A 15,933-nucleotide genomic window follows, 5' to 3' on the forward strand; every position below is an offset into this window, starting at 1 on the left:
ATATTCATTAGCTGTGTGTGCACTTTACTGAAAGAGCCTTACACAGGAGTGCCACACTTTCCCATTTTTATTAAAAGTTAAAATGCTTTTCCTGTCTTGGGGGTTGGGGTGAGTTAGCCATGATAGAGGACAGGGCTACAGTGCTAATAAATAAAAATAATAAGTATTACCGCTGGTTGAATGACCCTGGGAAAAGAGCACTACAAAGCTATTTGTTGTTCCCTTTCACTTGTCAACAGCACCGGCTTAAAAGCTTTAGCCATTGTTGAGGACCTTACAGAACCCTTGGAAAGTTAGAAAGACAACGGTCAAAAAAGAAACTCAGGCAAAGATTAGTTGAGTATTTTTGTATTTCTGTGCTGTTTTGGGACAATTCATATATTAACCTAATGGAAGTGACAACAGTCTTTGTCCCTCTTACTACTACAGCTCTTTCAATGTCATCTTTATTGACATGAACCAACTGAAAAATTCATAGGAATGACAGATAAACCAGTGAAACTAAGGGTTATGAATCATTTTCATAAAAATGTGTAGAGGTAGAACTATTACCCTTTGATGCGGCTTTTGATTTCTAGGTAGTTATAGTGATGGGCAAAGTGAAGCATATGTATATACTTTTCATTTGGATTTTAACATAAATCTCTTGGGTTGTTGTATACTAAGTTGTAGTTGTAATGTTAGTCAAACTTTTTAAATGTTACTGTGTGCCCAGCACTGTCTTAAGCACTTTACATAAATTATTTCATTTAATTCTTTTGACAATAGTATAAGTATAGTTATTATCCCCTTTTATAGACGAGTAAATTGAAGCATAGAGAGGTTAAATTACTTGCCAAAGGTCACAAAATTAGTCATAGTAAGTGATGGAGTCATGTTGTATGATGTTAAGTTTTTTTTTTTACATTTAGTAGCAAAACAGAGATTTTGTACATGAGAAAAAAACTCTTTGAAATTCCTTTTTGAAATGCTGCCCTGAAATTACTTATGTTATTTTTTTCTGGGATCTAATATTTAACACAAGAAAAAAACAGAGTGTTTTAGTCTATGCAAGGAAATGCACTTGCTTTCTGAGTGATGGAGTGGATAAAACTAGGAGAGTTTCATAAGTCTGTCTCTTAATGGATATTTTGTGTAGGAAATATAGAGCCATCTTTTGAGGAGAAAACCCAAGTTTATTGATATGTAGCAGTTATAGCATATTGATTTTTTTTTTTTTTTTGCTGTACGCGGGCCTCTCGCTGTTGTGGCCTCTCCCGTTGCGGAGCACAGGCTCCGGACGCGCAGGCTCAGCGGCCATGGCTCATGGGCCCAGCCGCCTCGCGGCATGTGGGATCCTCCCGGACCTGGGCACGAACCCGTGTCCCCTGCATCGGCAGGGGGACTCGCAACCATTGCGCCACCAGGGAAGCCCCTAGCATATTGATTATGGTATATTAAATCATGTAATGAAAAAATATTCTTCTAAAATATGGTATAAGATTGGATATAATTGAACAGGTGTGTTAACAGTTATAGCCTGTACGTTGAGAAAATTTAAGCCTGTGGGTAATGATTTAGATATTGCAATATTCCAAAAACCGGTTGCACATTAAAAATTTCAAAACTTGAGTCAGCAGGCCAAAGAATTTTTTTTTCTCTTAACCAAGCTCTTATTAAATTTCAAGTGGAAACAAAGAAATATTTTGGCACTACTAAAAGTAAAGTATTTCTAGAGCTTAATTCATTTCAGGATGATTACATATAAAATGAGGCTTATTGAAATCCTAATGCTTTGGAATTTCAGATGTGTTTCTATTGTGTGTTGTGGTGTGTGTTATTTTTTAACATTTCCTAGAAGAACTTGATGTTTCCAGTAGCGGACTAGCTGTAGTGCTTGGCTAATGAGACTATTACAAGGCCTTCTGGTCTTCAGTGCTCAGATCCACTCCAGATATGTAGAAGTTTTTATATTACTAACATTGCATTGTTTGATATTTGCCCCCAAGTGTTGTCTAGACATGCAGCTATTGTCAACATGAATTGAACTCTTACTGGTATATGATTTCCAGATTTAGCCCAACCTTCCCCTCAAAAATAATCTTATTATCAGTAATTGAATAAGTAAATAGCAAGACTGTAATTAGCTTTTTGAAGAAAACTATAGTTAGCCAAGTGTACTAACTAACATTTATAACTAACTATTCTATATTTTCATGGGAGCCATCAAGTGAAAGCTTCCAAGGGGAGAATATTGAATTAACAGTACCTAATTCTAACCGACGTTCACCACCCAGACCACCTATCATCTAATTATTGTCTAAAACTAGATGAGGTGAATAAAACTGGACTAACATTTTACTTTTGAAAAGTTTGACTCTTTATTAAAAGAACTTATCGCGGTGCGTGGTATATGGAAAAGAACGCTAAACTAGGAGTTAGGCTTCAAGTGCTGCCTTCATCGTTAATTAGATTTATTATCTTAGGCAAGTTGTAACCTTAAGTTAGATTTTCAGTCTGTAAAATGAAGAGTTTGGTCTAGTTATTACCCAACTTGGATTGAGCAAAACAGTCATCTCCCAACACTAGTTTCCTTGGTCAAATACGTAATCCATAACTCACGTAAAGATTGACGGTCTGTTAACACATAAAGTGGTCTAAATCTTGTAAGAAAAAGAAATGTCAATTTGTTTAATGTTAATTAGATTTACACGACAGTGGAATGCTTATTTTATTTGTTTGCTTTAGTGTTACTTGTAACCAAGCAATTTATGTTGGTTGGTTACAAGTAAACCAACCAACATAAATTTATGTCCAGTATATGTTTTAGTAAATTAGTTTTGTGGAATGCTTATCTAAATGTTATCTAAAGCTCCTTCCAGGTTTAAAATGCTGATTCTATGATATGAATAATCGACACATGCTTTTACTTCTTGACTTTGAAGGAGGTATTAGTATATTTTTGACGTTCAGCCATATTGTTGTTCCTTCCAAAAGAAAACTTTCATCCCTAAATGTGCACCCTATCACATGTCAGGAATAACACAGCTTAGTTTAAGCCACAAAATTAAAGTATAAACAGTGGTAGATTTGGTATGACCTAACTCCTGGGACTTTGTTTAAAAAGTCACATATTATACATACATATTTTTTGCTTGTTCGATTTTTTCAATGAGCTCTGCCACTGCAGCTCAAGGGAGATTAAGGAAAAAAAAACCCTACATAAACACAAAGCAAAAACCTGAGCCTGTGTGTAAAGCTACTGCACTGGAGCGAATGTGGTTTAATTCTTGGCACTGGGAGCTTGTTGGAGAATTACAATATGTTGGCATGAGTCTCTGGGTTGGGTCTCATTGTTCCAGATGAGGGAGTCAGTCTTAAGGGTGTTTGGCACTGAAGGGAAAAAGGAGTGAGAGTTATAGGGAATGAGCAGGCCCTAAAGAGGCAGGATGCTGTTGTAACAATGGCTGGCACAGTTAGGGGGGCCATTCACTGGTGGGGATTGCCATAGGCATTGATGTGAAGAACGATATGTGAGTGAAAGAGGCAAGGGTAAGAAGGGAAAAGCAAGCAAACATATCAAAAGGGTCCTGATGGCAGAAAGAGACAAAAGTAATCCAGTTAGAGTCATCTTCCTGTTAATGGATTGACTGATAACTTTCATTTCTCTCTAATTTATCTACAGCTTATTTCTTAATATTTATTTTATTTTCTCTTTAAAAATAGATATGCATTTACCTTACCCCTAAAAAGACAAATTCTGTAATTAAGAGGCCTTGGTTTTGTATTCCATCTGTGCTACTTTCTGACTAGGTGATGCTGGGCCTTGGTTTTCTTACTGAGCCTTGGTTTTCTCATCTGCAAAATGGATATAATGATAATATACAACATTGACAAATTATTGTATCTGACAGCATTCTGGAAACTGAAATGCCATGCAAATAATAATAACTATTATTATCTGTCATGCTTATTTTAATATAGAGAGCTCTAGCTTTAATTTTAATGATAATCATGATACTCCAATGCTTGGGAGAAGTAAATCTCAGGAGACTCTTTAAAGTGTTTAAAGTAAAACTATGACACATCTTAACATGAAAATAATGGATAATCCAGAATTTGAACATTTGGGAATAACTGTATGTCCAGAAACATACCATACTCGCAGTTTAAAATACAATTCTACATGTATTTTTTTTAAACCACATCTTAGAAAGTGGAATATTTAATAGATAACTACTATCTCTTTTACTCCATAAGCGCTGAAGTAGCAGTTACATAATTGTGTCAGATTTTACTTTAATCATATTCACACATTAATGAACAGGTATATTATAAATATTGAGATTTTGCCATTTGATCTTTCACGGTTTTAATCATTTATATTCTATGGGATCTTTACCATTTTCAGAGAAATTCAGTCATTGGGACATGTCCATTTATTGTGATCATTATTGTGAGATCATTTCATACCACTTCTTCATGAACTACCAGTGGAAATGAATTCAAACAGTAGCAGTTGTAGAATATTGAACATGGATTTGCTTAAAGCTCTTTGTTTTACAGTAGTTCAGACAGAGAGGTGAAGTAGGTGAAAAGATATGCTTTTGGTCCCCCTGAGCTAGATAGTGTTAAAGTCCTGGTGAGAATGCATATTGTTTGACTTATAGCCCAATAGTCCTTCCACCTTATGAATGCATTTTCATTTCAATGCATATATCTGCTATATGGTCATAGGTTTTCCTTAAATCATCCAAAATTCTAAAGTTCAAAGTCATATAGTGGGACTACCTCCTGAACATATTGAAAATTGTAAGGAATCTTGGCTTTTAATCTCATCATGCTGCCCATAGGTACATGTTACCCTGGGACATTCAATTTATCCTTTCAAATGTTTACTTCGTCCATCCACTGGAGTTAATAACAATAGTTATTTCTGACTGTCCATGGCTGTTTTGCAGGTGAAATGCAGTAATGTGTGTGTACTAAAAAGAGCAAAGGCTTTGGGATCCAGTCAGTTGAACTTAGCTCCGTATTAGGCAAGTCACGATATTTCTCAAAGCTTTGGTTTCTTAATGGTGAAACAGACATACCAATATCTAATTCAGGGGATTATTATGAGAAGTTTGAGATACCACATGTAAAGGACCTGGTACACTGTTTCTCACTTAACCCTCAAAATGGCAGCTATCATTATCGTCATCAATAAGAGACTTAGGAATTTGTAGGGAAAAAAATAAACCTTAGTCCAGGACTCAGCTCTGCCCATTACATACGGTGAAACCTCAAACAAATCCTTTTCTTCGTTTGGTCTTTTTCTTAACCTGAAAGATGGATATAATAACACAATCTGAGTCTTCAGAGTTTTGCTTTGATTAAATGAGAGAATACAGGTAAAAGCATCTAGCATAGCTCCTGGCACACAGGCTGTTCAATAAACGTTTATTGAATCTGAGTTTAAACCTCATCCAAATTGCAAGTATTATTGTCTTTATTCATCCACAGGCATGACAACCCTGAGTTAGATATATTTCTGATTTTACATCTTGCAAATTACTTGGTCTTAAAGAAGTTATTCATTTTTTTCTGTAGTGTATGTTAAAAGTCAGGTACTTGAAAAAAACTGGCTTTGTATGAGAGCCTCCTATCTTTATGCAAGTTAATAAAGAGGCCAGGAATGTTGTGCAGGTTTCAGAAATCTGGCGGCTGTTTCTTTAACTCTGCAACTTAGACAGAAGACTTCTGTTTCTTTATGAGCACACTACAGTGAATATTTTGTCTAGCTGCAGGGGAAAAGCTTTGTCATGGACTTTGCAGACAATAGCCTTAAAAGTAAAATGGTCTGCTTTTGGTGCCGGGAGGTTCAGGGGCCTATTGTTAGTGCACAATGGATTTCTATTGCTGCATTCCTGCTTTGCAAGGTTTGTTAGCTTTTAATGACTGACGGTACTCTACTGCAAATACCATATTGGTTGGACCCTGTTTACATGCGACTCAAGAATTTCTGTAGAGTGCTGGAAAAAAGAAACAGTGGTATTTGTTTGACCTACTCTGATAAGGTTTAAAAAATGATTTCACTCACCAAGTGTTTACTGCGAATGTAGAAACATTGGCTATCCCTGCAGAAGTATTTTAAAGTTACTTGTAAAGCCTCAGTGAACAGAAATATTGATTACAGTAAGAAGAGATTTAATGCATTTTATTACTCAGAATTGTCATTACCATTTTCAAAACAATGTGGTATAGAAATAGGGATATTTTAAGAAAAAGTAAAATCTTTAGGATCTTTTTTCCTTAAATGTGAAAAAATAGAAAGGTATATTTTGTTACAAACGAAAAAAAAACATTTCACACATTCCATGTAAATGTGCACACAGTAATTGTGGGGTGTGTGTGTATATGTACACACTATACATACAGGCTATGTGAAGAAGTCATCATTCAGAGCTTTTCACTATTTTATTTTCCCCAAGTTTTTGACATCTGAAAAAGAAGCAATCCACGCTGCCACAGTTTTTCCAAAGAAAATTTCACCTCCCATTCGTTGAAAACGCCACGCAGGCTTTGTGACTCTGATAGCTGATGTCTTTAAGATGAGGGCCTGAGAAAAGTAGATAGCATTAGCCAAGATGATGCTGAAGACGCTTTAAAATGCATTGTATTGTGGGGAAAATTAACGCTTTTCTAATAATCTTAGGGTCTCTAGGCCAGACTGTCCCTTTGATAAGTTAACATGTACTCCCTTTATGCTCCTAGTAGGGGGTAAACAAATGTCTGAACAAACACAAATACGCATAAACACCAATGTGGAGAATGGCAGTGTGTGTCTTCGATCCAGATAATAAGTGTGGGTATTGTTATTTAGATGGAGCATACTGGGACACTTATCTTTTAGTACACACCATTTTCTAACTGAATGCAGTGCTAATCGTGGGATTGAAAGCCATTGTAATTGTGTACCCATCTAAATGCTGACAAGAATATAAAATTACATTATTTGGAACTGAGTTTGATGTTTCAGAGTTTTATTAGCATTTATATTTACTTATACATTAAAATTCAACACAAAAGGAGAGATCAAAAACATGTGACATATAGAAACAAATGTCAGACCACCACATAACCCTGCTCTCTAAAACCTGTGTGTCCTGTCTTAATACAGGACATTTTAAAAGAGTGTGATACAAATCTGAAATAAGCAAATAATAAGTTTCCATTATAGGCATTACTTACTTGTCTAGATTCTGCAATCTTTGTAAAGCTTCTTTTACACCAACTCTTTTTTATATGTTCACGGTACTGGCAAATCTTTCCACAGTGTGCTAACCACCACACGATGTTAAACACATATTATGAAGTGGATGTAATTGTAAACACACAGAGGGACATAATTACATGTAGCAGATTTAAGAGCTAATTCTTTGCCTTTTTTTTACTCTGCATTTTATCAACATAATTATTTTTTGACTGCAGACTAACACCCTGAAATTGACAAGCATCCATTATAGCAGGAATTTGTTCACCAAATTGGAAAACAATGAACTGCAGGTTTATATGTACCCATTGTCATAAAGAATTAGTACAGCTTTGTTCCACAAGAGGAAAAAGCTAATGATTTTGAAACAGCAGGTGACAAAACACATTCTTTTTTTCCTCCCCTGTTATCAGTTTGTTGATGAAGTCATTATGAACTGGGACCAGGGTAGGGATGGCCTTCTTTTTAGCAGATAGACTTTTAATGAGCTTCGTTATAAAGATAGTCACATTGATTTGCTTACCTGTTTTTATTTCTTTACTTAGAAACCCCCAGTATTGAAAAGCTACTATCAAAGGACTGGAAAGACAAGCTTCTTGCAATGGGATCAGGGAACTTTGGTGAAATAAAAGGTAATATGTTTGCAATTATTTTGATCTAAAATGTACCGAAATGAATCTGATATTTAGAAATATTAGTGGTGATAAAGTACTTCTGCCCCCATGCACTCTGTCTTTGGTGTTTCTTCCTTCTAGCTTGAAAAGGGATGTACAGTGGTTCTTATTTTCTCTCTGTGCCTTATAATAGTATGTTTTTTTAACAGAATAACCCCACTATATCTTTAACAGTATTTGATTTTCATCTTTTTTTAAAATTTTAAATGACTTACTTTATAAGTACAAATGTATCTACAGCAGGGTTAAAAACTGTATGAGATGATTTTATACACTCTACATATTAGAAGTATGAATATACGTAATCTCTTCTTAAAACCAGGAATGACAAAGGGAGAAGGTTTAATTCCTCATATAAAAATAAAATCAAGTGGTGCTTTCAATTAATTAGAAAGTGTGTTTTCTCAGAGCATAGCAGGCAATCTATGGTTTTCTATTTGTTGCCAATAGGACACTTTTGAATCTGAGTTCTAAAGGATTAATTTTAAGGAAAAACTATTTATTAATATTATTTTATTATGTATTACTCTGTATATTTTTGATAGAGGCTGAATATATATTTTAAATATCACCAGATTTATATTGATATACGTGTAGAAATCTGTGTGTAAATAACTTTTCTGCATATGTGTGTACGTGTAAGTGTTCTCCCACTGAGAGGCAGTCATCTCTCTTAAGGCTTTACTACATCAGAGCATCCTGGAGAAGGGCAAAGCACAAATCAGTCTTCTCAAATGTTTGACTTACGTGATGTCAGCATCTCTGTTTGGGAAACTTCCATAAAATGTTTGCTTGAGTATCTCACTTTTCATCCATATATTTGGAGTTTACATATATTCAGGCTATGATTAGGTGTGAATGGGTGGTGAGAGAATGAATTCCTGCTAATCAGCAAATTAAGTAACCAGAACCTATAATGGAATGAACTTCAAACAAGTAATAATTAATATCCCTTAAAGAGCTTGAAGACAAAGTTTAAAGAGAACAGAAAAGTTTCATTTTCTGAGGCAGCAAGTCCTCTATTTTGTTGGATTTTAACCCATTTGCACCTGAGATGCAGGATGTATTCTCCAAGGTTCTTTAGTCTCCTGTGACCTGGGTAATAACTGAGAGCAGAGCAGAGAAGACCGCCTGTTCCAAGCCTTGTGATCTCATTCCATTGGAGGACAAACATTTTTCCCTCCCTCCTTTTCCTCACAAGTCTAACTTAAAAGCAGCAACAGCAGTGATGACAAGCTTAGAGGAAAGAAGCTCAGCTGTCCTTTCAGGCTTGCCTGTGGGGTTAGTTCAGGAAGCTGCAGTACAGTCACAAAAGAAGTTTCTGTCTTTAATTTTGAGTTTTTTAAGCTTCACATTCAGAGCACAAGTTTAGTTATTGTCCTCTGGTTCTGTTCAAAAAGCTGTTTTCTGATGCATTTAAAAGCAACTGTAGATCTTTCTTCTGTTGGGGGCATGGTTGTTAGGTGCTCGGATCAGGTTTGGCAGAAAACTGGAGGAAAAAAGCGCTGGGTTACTTTTCCTATTGACTGCCCGTGACAGTTGCAATTACTATCCATTGTTCATAGGTGGCTCGAAAGTGGAGAGGATACAATAGTGTGTTGCCCTCTGGGGGGAAATGAATTTGACTTAATGGTTCTTGGGTGGGGGGTGGTCAGACCCTATGATTATGTGCTGCCCAGGAATGTGGTTTTCATACCACCTCAGACGAAGTTAGTCAAGAACAATAGCCCAGCTCTTTGGCCTCTGTTTTTTATGAGGCAGATAAAGGTGTAAGTCTCATGTATGCGTAGACTGTTTTCAGTCAGGGTAGGGAAGGATAAGCATGACCTTTTTTTAAATCTGAAAATATGAACTTATTCAATTATTAGATAATTTATTACTGATAATTCAGAGCAATGTATCTGAGTAGAACCTTTGTATATATTAGGATGTTTACAGCCTTTACAGTATTTACTGAGTCTTCTTGTGGATTGAAACTCTTCTCCTCCATTTACACTGGTCAGTTTTCACTTAACTTTTAATTAGTTCCAGGAAACATGAGTGAGTGAATGAATGCATGCGTGTGTGTGTGTGTGTGTGTGTGTGTGTGTGTGTGTGTGTCCATTCTTGAATATCTAAGACCACAGCCAAGTAAGGGCAGAGCTCAGTTCCTAAGTGCTGGCTTCAAGTTGCTGTGAGTGAATTACTTTCAGCGCATTTGGACAAAGATTAAACTTACAGCTTGGCAAAATTCAATGAAGTGTTTCTTACTATTCCTATTTAAAAAGTGAAAATGATAAACTTTTAAAAAGAGGAGAACTAAATAGCATTTGGTCTGGATAGTTTAGCTGTCAATAAAGAGTTGTCATACGCACTTAAAGTCAATCTCATTTTTCAAGAAACAGTGTGAGTTAGGAAAGGTCACCCATTTCTGAAAGCATAAAATTATTTTTCATGTTAGATTAGAATTTAGACCATTTTATGGTCTGGTACTTTGGAAATGTGAAGTAATTAGGTTTTAAAGTTACATTAGAAACAATTCTCTAAAAAAACACACACAAAAGTACACTGGATTCAGTTTTCCAGAACAAAAGAGTTTGACTAAAAAGGTCTACCGATAGCAAACAGTCAATATATATTATAAACTGATTAGATGACTACAGACATAATTTATTTCTTCTTCTCTCATCAGCCGTATAGTGTAACTGGCCATTTACAGAGGTTTCTTTGCCCTTATCTATAGCAGAAGCACTGAGTAATGGTTGTGTGAAAGATGAAGAAATACATTTTATAGCCTCATAGTTACTGAGAAGGGAAAAAACAGTGCCTGCACTGCAGTTGGCAGCCAGTAGCATCACACATTGTTTCAGCTAGCATGAAATTCCATTACACTGAAGGTCATTGCATTGGCACGTCACCTGAGGACAGTATCTGGGGATCCATGGCAGCTTTGACTAATCTAAACAGATCGTCTGTTTTTCAACAAAGCCATTGCAAAATGTGTATTTTACTGACTTAAATTTATTTGTAAAATTATAACAAAAATATCTTCATGCAAAATTCTCTTAAAATATTTCTATTTTGTTCAGGTTATAAAAGCAGGGCATTGTTTGAGAGGTTTTCTGAGTAGGGCACTCAGAAAAGCCTAGATCAGTTTCTCTACCTGCCTTGTTTGAAGAATTCTTCAGAGCCTTGTTTCTTTCCCATTGGTATCCCAGGTAGACCCTTCTCACCCTGCTCAGAATGCATTAATTTAGGCCAGTAAAGTGTTATATCTGGTATTAAGGAAAATGCCAGTTGTAGTCGGTATAATAAAAAATTGGCTCTTTTTGAAAGCTATAATTTTGTTCTTTCTAGAAGATGGAACATAAAGGCAAACACCAAACAGCTCTAGAATGTCAATAATGGATTCAAGTAAATAATCCATTCCACAATACTATGGTCTTTCAGAACTCATGAATTAAAGCCATACTATGTAGATTCAACACGAGGATTAAAGTAGATCCCCTCTTAGGTGACATAACATTTTGAGATGAAGGAGATATGTAGATTTAGTATATGGCTTGAAAGAGATGATTCTGTTTAAATAACATTAGACGATTTGAAAATAAGCAGGTTTGGAACAGGAATCAGGTCCCAGGTAATAATCTAGTAAGAGGTATCCTTGGATTTTTATAAATTTAAAACATGGAAACTAAAATCTCAGCATTTAGATATGTAAGGGTTTGTATAACTTTGAAAGCTGTTTTAAACCCATTCTTTTAAAAGTCCAGTAACTATTTAAGAAACACATGGTTTGCTAATTACCTTGTGACTGTTTCATTTGTGCATTTTATATATATATATATATATATATATATATATTTCTTCACATTTTTTCAGAGGGGTTGGAAATGTTGATTATTTTCTGAGGGAACTGTTGTATCTGGAATTTGTTTAACATAAGAGTCAGCCATAAGGAAGGTACATAACATACAGTCATGTACTTCTAAATAAAGTAAATGTTTAATGTTTTTAATCTACTAAGCTTGTTTTATAGTTCCTTGTAGTTGCTTATGAGTAATGTTTTCACTTTTTGTAAAAACTATTTCATAAGAACTGAAGAAAGACTACTGGGGCACAGAATATAAATTTTTAAAATAGGTTTGGCAGTGTCTATAAAAGCAGAAAGCGACTTTGTGTTTTCTGCAAATCAGTTACTTGCTCTGTCTTGGGAAGCCAGAGTCCTCATGCCAGTGTATAAACACAGCAAGCGATGGGAAGAGACCAATCAGCCACTGGCTCTCATTGATTTGTATATTGATAATCCAGTTCACCAGTTAAGAAGTTATAGGGCTTCCCTGGTGGCGCAGTGGTTGAGAGTCCGCCTGCCGATGCAGGGGACACGGGTTCGTGCCCCGGTCTGGGAAGGTCCCACATGCCGCGGAGCGGCTGGGCCCGTGAGCCATGGCCGCTGAGCCTGCGCGTCCGGAGCCTGTGCTCCGCAACGGGAGAGGCCACAACAGTGAGAGGCCCGCGTACCGCAAAAAAACCAAAACAAACAAAAGAGAAGTTATATATACCTTTTACAGCAGGCACTTAATAATGCATATTTTAAGCAGATACTCTTGCATATTTAATCTAGGGTTTATATTTGAAAATAAAAATATTCTCTCCTCAACATTTTTCTCATTTAAAAATACATTCATTCATTTAACAAGTATTCATCTGTCCGAGGGTTGTGAAGATCCTAAAATTAAAATAATTATAAAACCATTGTTTTTTCTTGTAGATGTGGACTCCAAAGCTTACGCTATCCAGATCATTGGATAACAGAATTTACCTAAAACCTTTTTCTCTTTTAAATTAACATTTCTCTTACTAGGGGAGCATGATGTAGTTAAAAAGATTTGGTGTCTTGTTGCCCTGATTCTCTCAAAGACTTGTGGAAACGAGGTTACCTCTTTTGGTTTATTTCCTCATCTCCTCATTTAAAAACAGTTGCATTGATTACATGCCTGTTTATGTACAGCCACTTTGCTAACATCCTTTACAAAATTATTGTAACAAAGTCATTTTATTCCTATTTTATGTAGGAAGAAATTGAGTCTCAGAAAGAGAGATTAATTATCCAAAACCACGTGCTTTAGTTGTGACAGGGTCAAGATGTGACTCTAATTCTGTCTGCCTTCAAAGCCTGTGCTCTCTACATGATGCTTGGTAGTCCGTCTTAGTAAAGTTGGAATGGGTGATCTCTAAAATCCTTTAAAACATGAAAACATATTCAGACCCACCACAGCTAGATGAAGAGTCCCTCTGAGAGGCACCCATCGTTAGCCTGCCTCCATGGTGAACTTTCCTTGTAGACTATCTAGCTTACTGTAGGCCCAAAGTTTGGAACCCAGTACGTATTTGATGAATGGATGACCAAGAAATGCCATGTTTCGAGATGGCTATTATTGGCTACATTCCAGTCTCTAAGTGCAGTAAATTGAATGTGATATTAAAAACAAAACAAAGCAAAGCTGTTTTTTACATTTTAAGTACAATACCCAAGTAAGCAGATGGAATAATCTTGGGAAAAGGTTATAAAATTACAATCTCCATTAAAAGGTAGACATTTGTCGTAAGAAATTGTATAGAACCATACTTTTTAAAAAAGGTAAGAACGACCCTTGCTCTCACTGTACAAATGATAACGCACACGTCTCGTTCCTAACGTCCCAGAAACAAAATATCCAGCCATGGGGTAACAATGGTAAAGACCATAGCTACTTTTCAGTTGTTCCATTTCATTCTGATAGTCGCCCTTAAAACTGATAGCTTTCACGGGAATTTCCTGGCAGTCCAGTGGTTAAGACTTGGTGCTTTCACTGCCAGGGAACTCCCGCAAGTCAGGCGGTGCAGCCAGAAAAAAAAAAACCTGATAGCTTTCCGTAGTACATATATATTAAAATCCAAGCCAAAGTCCACCTTTTAAGATATTGAAGGAAAAAGAATTGAACTATTTTTTCAAAATAAATTACAGAAATCGGAAAGAAGGTAAGAATATTTATCGTATTAGCAGTGTACACTAGAATATCAATTTATACTGTCATGTAATACATGATTGCATTCCTTATGTAATTTTAATAGATTCCAACTTCTAAGGGTATCTATATTGCAGTAAAGGATATATAACTAAATTTTATCAAAGTTTGATTGCATTTGTTGTCAATGAAAAAGACCAATGCACAGATGTTTGTAAGTTAGATAACTTAAATATTCCTTTGATGAAATAGAATAATGCCATTCATACCTTCTGATGAGGGGGTCTGACTTTTACTCTAGTTGGATAAGACTGCCATTGAGAAAAGCTTTAGTTGTAAATTTAGAATAACTTAAATTTGTTTCTGTTCATTATATTTTCAGTTCATTCAACAAATACTGCTATCTGTCTTGCCATGTGCTATGTTCTGGAGATGTAATGGTAGCAAATGGAGTAGACAGATTTCTGCTCTTCTGGAGCTTACACTCTAGTAGAGGCATTTTCTTTTTTTTTTTTTTTCCAATTTTTTTTATTTATTATTATTTTTTACACCTTTGTTGGAGTATAATTGCTTTACATTGGTGTGTTAGTTGCTGCTGTATAACAAAGTGAATCAGCTATATGCATACATATATCCCCATATCCCCACCCTCTTGCCTCTCCCTCCCACCCTCCCAATCCCACCCCTCTAGGTGGTCACAAAGCACCAAGCTGATTTCCCTGTGTTATGCGGCTGCTTGAGGCACTTTCATTAGGCAGAATTTTTAAAGGCAACGTAAGGAATGACTTTTAGATCCTTCAGGTGGATTACCAGTTGAAAGCAACAACATTTCCATAAAAAAAAAAATCAAAGCAATTCGAGTCCTGTCCAAATTATAACACTGATAATCTGAGGAACACCAACAATAAAAGAAAAAAAAAAAAACATCCTGGCAAAGATTGACTGTTGCTTTGAATTAAATGTGTAGTAATTTTTTTGAGGGAAGAAACATAATCTCTAGTTTACTTTCAGCATCAAAATTCTAGGACTTTTCCTTTCCTGAGTGACTCTTCCTTCCTTTTACTTTTCCTTTAGTTATATCAAAACTCCCAAAGATTTACTGTGATTTTGATTGTAACTTCAAGCCATATATCTATTGCATTTTGGTAGAATAGGACAATATTGGGAAAATATAAGCTTCCAAAGATTTTTTCTTGTTATTTCAAATGTATTTGAAAGCATCCTTAACTTAAGTAATCCTAATAAGGGTTATTTATCTATTTGCATAGAATCATACATTATCACTCAATTAAGGACTCTTCTCTCATCTTAAGAAGTTTATTTATTTAATTCATTTAATAAAAGGTTATGGGGTGCCTACTCTGTGCTAGGCATTACTCTGGGGACATAGTATTAAACCAAAAAAGCTAGAATTCTGCTATCATGGAGTTTATACTCTACTGGGAGATTCAATAAATAAATATGTCAATAATGGTACAACATATGGTGCTAACGACTATAATCTTGGATTTAACTGTAATCTTGGGTGGCCATAATGTGATCAGTTAGTTTTCCAACTACATTTCATTATTTCATGAGAGCATAAATTTATATTCTCAAACTTGAATATTTTTTCTGCTAGCTATATTCTATTTTTGAAGAAAGCTTCTGAGTGGCATATGAGAAAACAGTCTAAAACGTGATTAACTAATAGAGTTTTCCTTTTTAAATGTAGAATTCCTTAATTCTGATTCTTCAAGATTCTCTTTTTAAGAAAAGAAGAATCATATTACTGATAATAATACCCTTGATCTCTTAATAATTGTGGTTATTAAATTTTCATGTTTTGTCTTGCCTCTTTGATTAAAAAAAAAAAAAAAAAACTACTTACGGGGCTTCCCAGGTGGTGCAGTGGTTGAGAGTCCGCCTGCCGATGCAGGGGACACGGGTTCGTGCCCCGGTCCGGGAAGATCCCACATGCCGCGGAGCGGCTGGGCCCGTGAGCCATGGCCGCTGAGCCTGCGCGTCCGGAGCCTGTGCTCCGCAACGGTAGAGGCCA

At 35.8% G+C, this 15,933-nt stretch overlaps 1 protein-coding gene across 1 annotated transcript in view; it reads left to right on the forward strand.

Annotated features, from left to right (window-relative positions):
• Positions 1–15,933, forward strand: part of SOX5 (SRY-box transcription factor 5) — a 963,387-nt gene that overhangs the window by 746,474 nt on the left and 200,980 nt on the right. The window contains exon 8 of the mRNA XM_060165318.1: positions 7,780–7,866. Within this exon, the coding sequence (XP_060021301.1) occupies positions 7,780–7,866 (87 nt within the window). The remainder of the gene's footprint in view (positions 1–7,779; positions 7,867–15,933) is intronic.

Source organism: Lagenorhynchus albirostris, chromosome 11 (assembly GCF_949774975.1).
Source record: "Lagenorhynchus albirostris chromosome 11, mLagAlb1.1, whole genome shotgun sequence".
In the NCBI taxonomy this organism is placed as follows: Eukaryota; Metazoa; Chordata; class Mammalia; order Artiodactyla; family Delphinidae; genus Lagenorhynchus; species Lagenorhynchus albirostris.